Source organism: Gadus chalcogrammus, chromosome 1 (assembly GCF_026213295.1).
Source record: "Gadus chalcogrammus isolate NIFS_2021 chromosome 1, NIFS_Gcha_1.0, whole genome shotgun sequence".
Classification (NCBI taxonomy): domain Eukaryota; kingdom Metazoa; phylum Chordata; class Actinopteri; order Gadiformes; family Gadidae; genus Gadus; species Gadus chalcogrammus.
Genome location: NC_079412.1, coordinates 2,484,313 through 2,497,622, shown reverse-complemented (window position 1 = coordinate 2,497,622; position 13,310 = coordinate 2,484,313). Strand labels below are relative to the sequence as shown.

Here is a 13,310-nt window from a genome sequence, read left to right as displayed (position 1 = left end):
TTTGACTTAGTTAATGCTAATCAAGCATTACGCAAGTATTTAGAAATGGTTAGTTAGCTATGAGTTATTAACTAAGCATTAACAAATAGCTTATCTATGTACCCTTATTGTAAATTGTAAGTTATAGATGAATAGGGAAAAAATGCTGAAAAGGGCCAAAATAGCTATGGCTTTTATTAGAGGGGCAAATAAAAAAAAATAAAAAAAAAAAATGGGGAGTAAATGTAAAGTTAAAATCCAAAAAGTAAAAAATGGATAATATGTATTATTTATTAGAAAAAATTGAAAAAAAAAAGGTATAATTGATAATATTTATTATTGATTAGAAAAAATAGAAAAGACAAAGACAAAACATTTAAATCATTGGGTAGTGCTAAAAAAAAAACCATATCTATGGCTTTCATTAGAGGGGCAAATCCATAAAAAAATTATGGGGAGAAAATTCATGATTTATTGGAAAAAATAGAAAATGTAAAAAAATAAAAAATATATAATATTTAATATTTATTATTTATTTGAATAAATAGAAAAGACAGACAAAACATTTAAAATATTGGGTAGTGCTAAAACCTGCGAGCTAAACGAGCTAACCAGTTACAGAAGGAAATCTAAACAGAGGCACTCATGATCGGAGTAGTAGGTGGACAGAATTTGCACTTTGATATCAGTGGGACTAATGTCACGAATGTAAACGTGATCAATTGTTGTGTCGTTTTCTGTTGTTGGCGAAGAGACAATTTGGGTGTAACCTTGTTGTTGCATGAAATTTTCTGCAGATTTAGAAACAAGGGCATTGTCGTTGAAGTCACCCATAATTACCTTTCCTCCTGAAAGTTGGTTAAATTGTTGCATTACCAAAGCGAGATTTTGTTTGAATAAGGCGAGTTGATATGATGGCGGTTTGTACAGCACAATGAAATTGTAATTCAAAGGCTGAACATTAAACATGATGGCTTCCAAGTCACTGCACGGCATGTGTATAATGTTACAAGTGATGTGGTCTTTGTGATAGTAGCCCACACCACCGTGCCGTTTGTTTACCAAGTCTTGGAATTGGGTCATGTTATGGTAGGATTGGGACCGGAGTTTGTGATTAAAAGTCCAACCTGGCATTTCAATGGAACTGACTGATGTGCTTTGCTCCAGCCATGTTTCTGTCACGCAAATGATGTCAGCACTCAAGATTCTCTGGTCATGTTTAAGGTCTTCCATGTGTTGACATAGACCTTGAATGTTGTGGAGGCATATTTTGAGGGTTGAAGTTATTTCTGCTGGTGGAGTTGCAATGAATGGTTCCATTTTTTGCAGGGAAATGTCGATGTCTGGTTTCGAATAGAAGGCTTTGGCTGCGTAGTCTTGAATGATAAGGTTTTCCTCACACGTTACTCGGCTTAATGCTACATATGCTTGGCCAGCTGCAAATATCCTTTTAAGGGACACTACAGCTCTTTCTAAAGTTAAACCTTGAACTTTGTGTATGGTACAGGCCCATGCTAGGCGTAACGGGTATTGGCGTCTAGATCCACCAGTCATTACTTTGTCTTCCACAGCATCTATGGGTGTTGCTTGTTGAAATTGAGGCTCAAAGCATATAGACCTACTCCTCAGTTTCCTGCCGATTGTGTCATTGTCAAACTTAACCAAAATGGTTTTGGGAAACTGAACGTTCCCTTCAAAGGTGATTTTGCAAACGGTACCGAATACACCATTGACCAATCCATCTGACAGATCTATATTTTTGATGAGCATTACGCGAGCTGATGGACCAACGATTAACGTTCTGCTTAAACATGTCTGACTATCAAATTTTGGATTATTTTTTCTTGTTACTTGTCCTGTGGTAGGGTTTCTCTGAGAATCTTGAGCTTTAATTTGCACCAAATCCGTACACGTCTTGTGTAACATGGCGGTGTTATGGGCTGCCACTTCATCGTTTGTGGCGAAAATGTGAAGGTCCTGTGTCAGTTCCCCCTCGCCGGTCTCGCGTTGTCTTAGCAAGACTTCATCTCGCTGGTAAAGATTGTCTCCTTTTCTGTGTTTTCTAAGACGATTTAATGTTTCAGCAAACTCTTTGTTTTTTTGTCGCATTATCTTTGTCAACTCAATGTGAGTGAAATGATTGTTCCACAGATCGGTCACCAATTGCTCGTGGTAAAGAGGTGTTCCCTTTACAGGGCCGAGCTGGAAGAAGTCACCAACTGCCATGATTGATACATTCCCAAACAATGCATAATCTCCTTGTTGCTTTATTTGTCGTAGTCTGCCATGGACATACGTCAGGATTTTATGATCAACCATACTCACCTCGTCCAAAATGAGTATTTGTAAGTCTTTCATGGTGGCTCTTAACGAATTGATTCTTTCATCTCCTAGAGGTTGATATGGCAGTTTGGCAGTGGTAGTAATAGCAAAGGTGCTGTGTATTGTGCTTCCGTTGATATTATATGCTGCTACTCCTGTAGGAGCAGCTAGCAAAACATGAGTGTCGTCTGGATTAATGGACATTCTTGCAAAGAGTCTGCATGACTCGTAGTACACAGCTTTAATCAGGTGCGACTTTCCCGTGCCTGCTCCCCCTGAAATGAATACGCGAAACGGGTCTGGGTTTTTGCCATTGATTTTGTCAAGGCACCATGCGCGGATTTTGTAAAAAATTTGAGTCTGTTGTTCGTTTAACGTGCGCATAATGGACAGACCTTCAGCTCTTTGTATCGAGTGTGTGGGAAATTCTTTAGACAGCGTTGCCTTTGCGTCCGACTGCAAGTCCGGTATGGCTTCTCTTTCATTGTGATTTGTGTCGTTGTTGTTAGACATCTCCTCCTGACATTCTAATCGCTCCAACTCAGATTCAGGGCAAAGGTCTGCCCATGCCTCGTCGTGAGCCCCGCGGTGCCCTGCAACCTCTTGGCATCTGTCGAGCTCATCTGCATCTACTTCAAACAGGGATCTATTGAAATCTACAACTTCCTTAACACTTTGCGTTGTATTGCTGCTGTTAGTGATGGAACCGGTCCTGTAAAACTGCTCATAACTGTTGTACGGTGGAGGTTTTAACTCATCTGTTGAATAATGAGGCAAAAACAATTGTAGCAAACTGTGGTAGTGTTTTTCTGGATATTTGGTTTGTGAGAAACGAGCGTATTTAGCAACAGCATCAGGTCCCCTAGTTCTCATCTTAACAAAGCCAGTGTTATTTTCCAGTTTAACAGAGCCCTGGCTGTGCTGCTCTTTCCCGTACAGAACTCTGTATTTTGAAGCAAATGTGGCTATACAAATATCATGAAAAATTGCGCCCTGGGGGCGGTTTTTATAGCGGTCCGTTATGCTCGTCATCCATATCGAGTCTGTTGATGTGTCATCCTGTTCTGCTTTGCTTTGAATGACACTGAGAGGAAAACTCATTCTGACGGTATTTTCACCAGTAGGGATAAATGTGACCAGTCTTGAGCATTCGTTGAGATGCATGTTTGTAACTCGATAAACACTTTCTTGAGCTGAGACCTCGCGATTGTGGAGAAAGACACTTCCCAACTTATTGAGTGTTTGTTTTGCATCTAAATTTCCATGTTTTTTCATTTCATTTTGAGTATGTTGTAACAATAAGCCCATGTCTTGTTCTGCTTTTGAGATGTAGGATATTATGTATACTACACAAGCAAAAGCATCGCAGACATATTGTATGTCCATGTTGGCATCCCAGCAACGCAAAAGGTCTTTGTTGTATTGATTAACGTAAACATCTGATGGGTTGCGTTTGTGTACAACCGCGTTTTTATTGGTTGTCAATCGGTAGGCATTTTCAAACATTTCCTGGGTGATGTTAATGGAAGCAAATAGCTGATCCACAGTGTCGAAGGTTAGGTCTGGACTTGAAAGAGCATGTTTGACCCTTGTCATGACACTTTTAGCCACCTCTTTTTCTTTTCGCATTTCTAATATAGAGACGTCTATCGGATCAGCGTCTGTTACCTCCTGGTCCTCGTCTGTTTTACTTCTACAAAGAAAGGTGTGGTTGCTTGGAGGACGTGGAAAGTTAAATCTGCATGTTGTGCCTTTTTTCCTACAACTCTTTGAGTGCTTGGAGCTGTGTTTTTGAACGCTGGAAACAACTTCATGCAATGCGTCGGTTGCTGGCGGGAGTTCACAACTGATGTATTTATCAATAAATTGTGTGACTTCTTGGTCTGTGTTTTTGCCTATTTTCGGTGCATTTTCTACCCAGAACAGACAATGAGTATGGGGTGAGCCGCGTTGTTGGAATTCAACTCTAAAAAATGTGTCGATAACTTTACCAATGGGGTTAGCTGGTGACTTGATGACGTCATTTAGGAAAGTCTGAAACCTGTGTTGGAACATTCTTGCCGCGGTAACCGGATTAGTTTTGAGTAAATTGCACCTCTGTGACCAGTCCAGGTCGTTGACATTTCCCTGTATTTTCTGTAGTCTCATGAAAACATCGATGAGTTCAGTCCAGCGTAAATCAGCACATGAAAATGAACAGAACCAAGTAGGGACACCAAGCTGACGAACCATAGCAAATAGATTTTTCTGTACACCTTGCCAAAAAACTGGAGTCCCTCGGATCGGTTGAAGGAACTTGTAACCGAGATCGGTTTTTAAGACATTTTGTACATAGTCTTTGTTTGAAAGCATGGCGGAAGTTATAGCCAATGATTCCCCTGCATGGTAACCTTTTCTCAACGCTATGGAAACCTTGGAAACAACCTGATTGACCTCGGATAAATATTGAGCATAGAAAATGTAGTCCAAGTTGCTGCTAAACCTCCCATCAGCATTTAGGATTCGTGTGTTGATGTATCTACTGAGAGTGAGCCTGTGGGGCCGTGCATCATGGAATGTACCTGTCCCTTTGGGGAAAAGAGTTGGAAAACATTTTGCTTCATTGCCCTTATCTGTCAGCAGCCTAACAGGACTGTTGCCCTCAGCTGGAGCTATTGATAAAACACTTTCGAAATGCTGATCAAATATTTCCTGTGCGATATCAATTGGTTGCAAACATGTGTCCAAAAGTAACCCGTGTGTTTGAGTTTCATAGATGTGGTCAGCTTCTTCATCATCCGACACCTGGTCTGATTGAGTTGTAATGTCACTGCTTTCAGGTGCAGATGGAGTGTCATTAACTGGGTTGCATTCTTTCAAAACAGAACATGCATCTTCTGGCAAGGGATTTTCCCATTCTGCGTTAAAGTCTATGTCCTTATACCATTTATTCATGTCCTTTAAACAGGCTATCGCATTTTGGATTTTTTGAGTGTGCACATATTGATACTGATAATGCCCCTTATAAGTAAGTTTTCTTTTCAGTTTTATTCGGATCATTAAATCTTGATTTTCTAGCCTAGGGAGAACCGAAGTGACTACATCGCTGTTTGATGGAACGCAAGTCACCGGCCCATGGACAGAATTCTGAGAACCTCGTGGCAATGCCACAAGTCGCATAAAGGGAATATTCAATGCGCACAGGTGTTGTTCTAATGAGTTCAGTGTGCCTAATTCGTCAGGAATTGGATCCAATGCCATATTGTTAACAGCGCTCTCCTGGGGAACCTTACCACTGAGTATCTTGGAGTTGCAACTGAAACATATCCACAATTTCCCAGCAACTGTCTGTTTTAGTGTGCATGGCGTTAAACATGCGTTATCACATTGATGGAGATATTTTGTGGTAATGCATTGTTTTGCAATTGCTGACACTGTTGAAGTCTTGGATTCAAATGAAGACATGTCACATAATCTAACTTGCTTTCGGAACAATAATCTGTGACATACACAACAAACATGTTCTGGTCCATGTTTGACCTCTTCTTGGAAGAGTTCAATTACAAAGTCGATATTATGTTTTAAGAGGGTTAGATTAAGTCTCTTTTGACAGTTTCTTTCAATTACAGAGGGCTTATAAGCCGGATCTTCTCTGTATTTGATTACAATTCTTTGTATCACCTGGTCACGATGGGCAGGATTATTAGTATATTTTTCAATACTGCGGTTTTTTACTTGTTCTTTGTACTGCTCATTATTAGCATATTTTTCTATACCGCTGTTTATGACTTGTTCTTTAAACGGTTCATTATTAGCATATTTTTCAATACTGCGGTTTTTAACTTGTTGTTTGAATGGTTCATTATTAGCATATTTTTCAATACTGCGGTTTTTTACTTGTTGTTTGAATGGTTCATTATTAGCATATTTTTCAAAACTGCGGTTTATTACTTGTTGTTTGAATGGTTCATTATTAGCATATTTTTCAATACTGCGTTTTTTTACTTCTTCTTTGTACGTTTCATTATTAGCATATTTTTCGATACCGCTGTTTATGAGTTGTTGTTTGAACGGTTCATTATTAGTATATTTTTCGATACTGCTAGTTTTCCGATTTGCTTGATACTGTTCATCACAATAATATCTTTCTTGTGTTTTTAGCTTTTTAACTCGCCTATATTCTGTGTCTTCAGCATATGTTTTCTTTTTCCTTAGATCTTTTAATTTATCACTACATTTTTTACGTGGTGAAACAAGGTCTGCATTGGACATTTTGTGCGACATTTCACAGAAGCTAGTTAAACTAAAGCATGTATGAGAGGTTTTTCCTTTAACACATGCAATTGGTTCATAATGGCATTCGTTGCAATGATTCAGATATATAGCTTTTCTTGAAATTGGCTCAATGTTCGCCGTAAACGTAATCCATTTCTGTTGACTGTATGTGTAAATATCAACACAGAGCAAATCTGCAGAAGCTTGTATTTCCAACTCTGTTGCCCAAGATCCAACATATTTCATTTTTGAGTCCCGGAGATATTGCTCCACAGAATCAAATTGCCGTCTTAGACAAGTAATGTAATTAAGTGGATTATTTGAGATGTGATTCACTACAGCCTTTCGAAAGGCCTTGTGATGTGACTCGCAACCACTCAATACAGACGAAAGAGAACGAAAGAAACAATTACCGTCACCTTCAATGGATGTTGTTTGGCATGGCTCAGGCTGTGCCATATCGAAGGTTTGTACAACAATATTTGGATCTAAACTTGGTACGACATTCAGTTTGTTGCAGATCCAGTTTTTTTCCCTTGATGTCAATCCAGTAAATATTATATTGGGGCTATCTGTTACAGAAATGAAACAGACATCTGATGCACCCTCTGTGTGAATTGGAGGATCACTGTCAATGTTTACAGCTGTGTCACATGTAGAAGTGACACAAGTTTCAAGGGAAAAAGACGCGTATGCAAGGAAATTTCTATCTGTTACCGAAAGGTCACAGAGATCAGAGTCACTGTCAGTGTCCAAAGTACCGTCATGTGCCGAAGTGCTGGCTTCAGGCTGTGCAGTTAAAGCAGTAAATGGTGAGTTTACCTCAACAGCTTTCACACCAGTGACTTCAAACACCTTGTTTGGGATATCAAAAGCATGTGGATGATTTTGATATAAGGAATTGACAAGGTTCTCAATATGGTCATATAACTCATACACAGTAGCATAGTGCGCTACTATGCTGGTTCCATCCGGTGCAACCGAACCCCAAGTACTACGAGAATGAGGATCGAAAACTGCAAAAGCAGTTTCGACCTTGAAAACGGCACAGACACTTCCTTGGATGTTGAGCAAGCATGTGTCTGTCTGCAGCAGTGTCTTCTGAATAGCCTCTTCTAAAGGCATGGCTATGTTTTGCAAAGAAGCGTCATAATCATCCTTTTGATCAAGACTTCCAGTGAGTGTATCAAAATATTCCAAACTAAATAATTTATTGTTTAATTTGCAGTGTCTGGGTAACTCGGAAATGAAAATATGCCCACTGGTTTTGGCTGCACTGATTTCCTTATTTTCTAGCATAGATGTGTACAAGCCATTACCTTGTTTTAGAATATGATGAATGTTCTTTTTTTTCCATTTGAGAACGCTATGGGTGGTGTGGGTCATAATCGCCGCTATGCCATTTGTAGCACACTGCTTACCTGCATTTTCCCCGAATATGTGGCTGCTCTGGTCAAACGATCCTTGAAGACACCCAGGGTTGTCATAAGTCACATGACTCGATGTAGCAGCTCTGGCAGGTGCAAAATCACAGGGTGCCTAAAAACACAACAGTAGTTCAATCAAAAAGGAGTGTAACCAATAGTTTATATCGAAATTAACAAGGAATTCATAAAAAAGGCTAGGAATCAATCAGCTGTAGTTCATGGCTGTGTATGATGGGAAAACGGAATTGTACATGATATTAACATTACTTTAACTAATTTCCCAGATCTAATAAATGGCAGGAAAACTCACAAGGAACAGGGAATAACATGTTAAAAATAAGTACCTTCTGATTGCCAAGTGTTACATGACGATCTTCAAGCTGGCCATTGTCCTCAGGCGGGCTCTGCTGAAATGACAATTCAGTGTTTTTAAAAGCATGTTGGTTCCCAGTAAGTAATTTGAAAATGTACATAGTATAGGCAAATTAGTCAGAACTGCACACTTACACCATATCAATGTTTTAAAATAATAAAGACATCAAAACAAAATGGGTCTCTTAAGCTGTGGCTTTTCCCGTTGGTATACAATTTTTCCACTAGTAATTACATACCTGCTGACTGCTCGCAGTGACCTCAGGTGCTGGTTCAAACGGCTCATGGTCCTCAATGTGTGTCATCTGCAATCACAAACATTACGAATGTTAAAAAAATTAGTTTTACCCCTACATGCAAACTCATAAGCCATAGAAAAGGGGACATTTAGTGTATTGTGGTGAACAGAATTAAGGACAAAGAAAACTTTTATTTCAGTTCAGTTTAAATAATTAAAATGAGCACAACAAGTTCATCAGCCAACCTTCTTGACATTTCCAATTCATAGTGTGTAGATATTACCAAGAACATGTTAAAAACAGTTAAACTATGTTGATTGTAATTATGAAGTAAAAATGTAAATGTTCCTAGATACTGATCCTGGAACAGATTGATTGCTTATTTGCAAATCATTTTTTATATTGTTGTCATTACCTTGGTTGAACATCCCAAGAAGCTGGTCTCATTGGCTGTTGGTTTATCAGCCTGGGCCATCACAACTTTTGGCACCCAAGGTGTTAGCTCCTCTTGTTTTCTCTGTCCAGAGACAACCCGAGGAGTTGGCTGGTTCACCTTCTACAATGAGGTAAGGGAGCAAAATTATCATGAGAGATACAATTGCATGAAAATTGAAAAGTGGGCAGTTCAAAGAACTTACTGCTAATGTAGTTTATTTAAAACAGTAACAAACATAGTGTTGTGCACGCCTGTATTTTGTGGCGCTACATACAAATTTAACAACAAAACCCAAATATTACAAGATGCTCTTTTTTATTTCCCCCATTCCTTTACCTCACAAAACTCTGTTTGAAGAAACGGCCACTCATCAACACACAGAGTCTGGTCATCCCCCTCCGGTTGAGCAAACTGCAATGACATAGTAAGAATTATATGTACAATACAATTGACAAATGGAAACACAAAACTACACTTTCTTAAAGGGAAATATCAAAAAGAATAGAGAACCGCACTCTATTCACTGAATGTGTGTAATCATCACATGTTGTATGCAAATTACCTTGCTCGAAGGCACAAAGACGCTGCCCTCCAGAGTGGCTGGCACAGCAGCTTCTGGAACAGGTCGAGGGGGAGGTACCAGCTTCGAAGGTTTGGCAATCCTTGCTGGAGTTGGAAGTGCCTGGAAAATAATTGTAAATCATTGGCAAAACAATACCTACACAGAGAATGTTGGACTATCTCTTGTGTTAAAGGCGAAATCAGAAAATAGTTGTTCCTGTGTTTCAACCAAAAAACAAGTACATATTTCACTGAGAAATTACCAACCTCAAGGCGGGCCTTCTTTCCTTTGGAGACCACAGCCGTGGTTCCATGTGCCACCTTCCGTTTCTATCATAATGGAAGAGAACGGAAATAATAAGTTAATGAAATATAACACATTTGTTATCAATGCAACTATCTGTACCATACAATGTAAAGCTTGTCATATAGGATTACAGGCGCTATTAATATGTATGCACTCACAAACAGTTAATATTAAAATCACACAAATTACCCTTGAGCGATTCCCCATGGGGACATCAAGGTTGGATGGAACAATGCGATCCATTGCAGCCAACTTGTCAGTGCTAAACCGGATAGGGTTTAGCACGACAAAGCACTCCCTCAGGACCAGAGGAGGCACACAAACCTAGAAATAAAAAACAGAATTGAGCCATTGACCATTTGCCCTGTCTTATAGGAATAGCATTTAAATGAAACAACATATGTACGCATCATTACGGTTTAATTTCCTATCAGCTATACCAATGTACAAACCTCATGAGGAAGGATCCGCACGGAAGACTGATCCCAGTCCTCAGGCGCATCCCAGGACTCAGGTTGGCTGCGCTATAAACACATAGGGGGAATTAGTATTCAATAAATGTGGCCTAACTAAAACTAAAGCTCTTCAAAATTTTATAACTTTTACCTTTCCGCGACGTCCGACGACAGTTTCCTTGAAGGGGTCAAGGGGACGTGGACGGGAAACCTCTCCCTTCACAACCACGGTGGTAGCAAAGGGTCTCACAGTCAGGGGTGACTTGGGAGGAGACACAGGCGGAGGTGTAGCAGGCAGAGGTGACTGTAGCTGCAGAAAGGAGAAGTGCCACAGAAGCTTCGCGAGAAGCGGCATCCCCAGATCGTCACTCAGGTGGATCTATTATAATGAGAAGCACGGGTTATTATTGAATTAAACTGCTTTTGCCATATAAAAATGACATTACATGAATTTCTCACGTGCCAAGTTATAACACGACTTACCCCATCACGACTCCACAAGGCACGCGAGTCCAGCGGAAAGCGGTCAGCTGTGACGCAGTACTTTACATCTGCAGAAGAAAACAAATATTAAACCATACACTATATACATATTTTACACGTGGTACCAAGAGGTGGTGTTGATACACTAAAAGCTTTCCTACAAAGATATTCTATACTGACATTATCTCTTAATCATTTTTACATACCGTTCTTTGCTGCAACGCGACGAAACTCCTCTCGAAGGAATTGTTGCGGTGCCAATTCACTCGCCAGCCGGGGAGGGAAATCGAGCACAAACACCTGATCCGCACAAAAGTTTTGGATTACACACTATACAATTCTGTTAAATAGTCTGCCTTGAAAATACACTTTATTTTGTAACACAAAAACTACCTTAGGCCATCGACTGCGGGCAGCTCTCAGAAGTCCTTCGAAGGCAACTCCAGCCGCTTCGATGCCAGGCGTCGCCTTGAGGTTGTTGCTCGGAGCCAGCAAGCAAACGATGTCGGGGGTTCTGGGGATGTCTGCGTTCAGCAACTCGGTGCGGAGCTCAGCGGCAGACGCCCCAGGCGTAGACAGGAACCCAAACGAAAGGCAACCGTCTGGCATCCTCACGTAACGGTCAACCAACGCACGCAGATGCGAGTCGCCCACAAACAGCACAAACTATAAATAAGGACAAATAAAAAGTTGTCATTCCACTCCAAACATATTCCACAGCTAAATTATACATTATTTTCTGAAAGGTCTTTGACAAGTTTACCTGCTTATCTGGAGACTCAGGGGGGAGATCCAATCGGTTGAACTTCCCAGTGTGGGCAGAGACAGGCCACGGCTCGACACGGTGACGTGCTCCAGTGCCACGCACTAATAAAAAGACAAATTCAACACAAAACTAAAATGAATAACTTATCTCGAGCTGTTGATCTAAAAGTCAAACATCACACATTCATGCAATAGAATTCTGAGGAATATAAATGAGTTGAAAACATGCATCATTGTATCTTTACGACTACATACCAGGCTCGAAGCCTCTGGCCAGAGTCGTCGCCATGGGAAGAATCCTCGTCCACTTCCCCTTGGCTGCAGCCGAAGCGCGCGAAGCACGAGGCATCTAATGATTTCACAATAAGAAAAATAGAATGTTTCAAAATAGGTACAAGATTTCCCTTTACAAATATACATCAAGAAAGGCTGCATGTTGAAAACCCCACCCTGTACAGAGATGTATTTATGTAATTATAACCATGTGTTTTCATATGAAATGAACATTAAACAGAACAGATAGGTGCAATAAATACACACACGCACATGTGAAATCAATATATGGGCTAAAGCACAGCATTTAAAACACATTGCATATGGTGGACAGAGGTAGATTTTAGACTGTTGGGCGGATGTGTGCGTGTAAAAAGGAAACGTAACACGACATTGCAGCATTTAACATTTCCTAATCACAGCCAACTTATAAAGCTTTCATCCCAGGACAAATTTAAAGCCAAATATTTGCATAGAATGACATAGGCAGTACAGAAACCATTTTCCCAAAAAAAATCTATTAATAGACAACTAAAATGCTAATTCAGTCAAAACCCAACCAGCACCAAGTAATTTAACCAGCACCTCACCTTGAGTTGAACGGCGGACGATCTCCTGTTTCTCCTTTCAACACATGACCAACAAACCTACCTTGCTTAGACAATCTGAAAATCAGTATACAGCCACACACGACACAGCCCCACACAGCCCCACAGACAGACAGGCACACACACAAGACAGGCACACACACACACACACAAGACAGGCACACACACACACACACACAGAGACACAGACACACACAAGACAGGCGCACACACACACACACACACAAGACAGGCACACACACACAGACACACAGACACACAGACACACACACAGACACACACACAGACAGACACACACAGACAGAGACGGACACACAGACACACACAGACAGACACACACAGACAGAGACGGACACACGAAACACACACACGAAACACACACAGACACACACACAGACAGACACACAGACAGACACACATACAGACAGACACAGACACACAGACAGACACACAGACAGACACACAGACACACAGACAGACACACAGACAGACACACAGACAGACACACACAGACAGACACACACAGACAGACACACAGACACACACAGACAGACACACGAAGCACACAGACAGACACACAGACAGACACACAGACAGACACACACAGACAGACACACGAAACACACAGACAGACACACAGACAGACACACAGACACACAGACAGACACACGAAACACACAGACAGACACACGAAACACACAGACAGACACACAGACAGACACACAGACACACACAGACAGAGACGGACACACGAAACACACACACGAAACACACACAGACACACACACAGACAGACACACAGACAGACACACACACAGACAGACACAGA

At 40.7% G+C, this 13,310-nt stretch overlaps 2 protein-coding genes across 2 annotated transcripts in view; both read right to left on the bottom strand.

Moving 5' to 3' along the window:
- Positions 1-376: 376 nt before the first annotated feature.
- Positions 377-8,455, bottom strand: LOC130398255 (uncharacterized). Its single transcript, XM_056604909.1, has 2 exons — positions 8,327-8,455; positions 377-8,094 (listed from the first exon to the last, which is right to left on the bottom strand). The coding sequence occupies exons 1-2, from the start codon at positions 8,453-8,455 to the stop codon at positions 595-597; spliced, it is 7,629 nt and encodes a 2,542-aa protein (XP_056460884.1). The 3' UTR covers positions 377-594.
- Positions 8,456-8,569: 114 nt separating this feature from the next.
- Positions 8,570-13,310, bottom strand: part of LOC130398412 (uncharacterized) — an 11,666-nt gene continuing 6,925 nt past the window's right edge. Inside the window, exons 2-14 of the mRNA XM_056604922.1 lie at positions 11,856-11,949; positions 11,599-11,702; positions 11,229-11,501; positions 11,042-11,135; positions 10,836-10,903; positions 10,504-10,731; positions 10,338-10,421; positions 10,087-10,221; positions 9,858-9,920; positions 9,592-9,711; positions 9,366-9,440; positions 9,009-9,149; positions 8,570-8,659 (exon numbers count right to left, since the gene is read on the bottom strand). Of these exons, the coding sequence (XP_056460897.1) occupies positions 8,579-8,659; positions 9,009-9,149; positions 9,366-9,440; positions 9,592-9,711; positions 9,858-9,920; positions 10,087-10,221; positions 10,338-10,421; positions 10,504-10,731; positions 10,836-10,903; positions 11,042-11,135; positions 11,229-11,501; positions 11,599-11,702; positions 11,856-11,949 (1,560 nt within the window). The 3' untranslated portion in view covers positions 8,570-8,578. The remainder of the gene's footprint in view (positions 8,660-9,008; positions 9,150-9,365; positions 9,441-9,591; positions 9,712-9,857; positions 9,921-10,086; positions 10,222-10,337; positions 10,422-10,503; positions 10,732-10,835; positions 10,904-11,041; positions 11,136-11,228; positions 11,502-11,598; positions 11,703-11,855; positions 11,950-13,310) is intronic.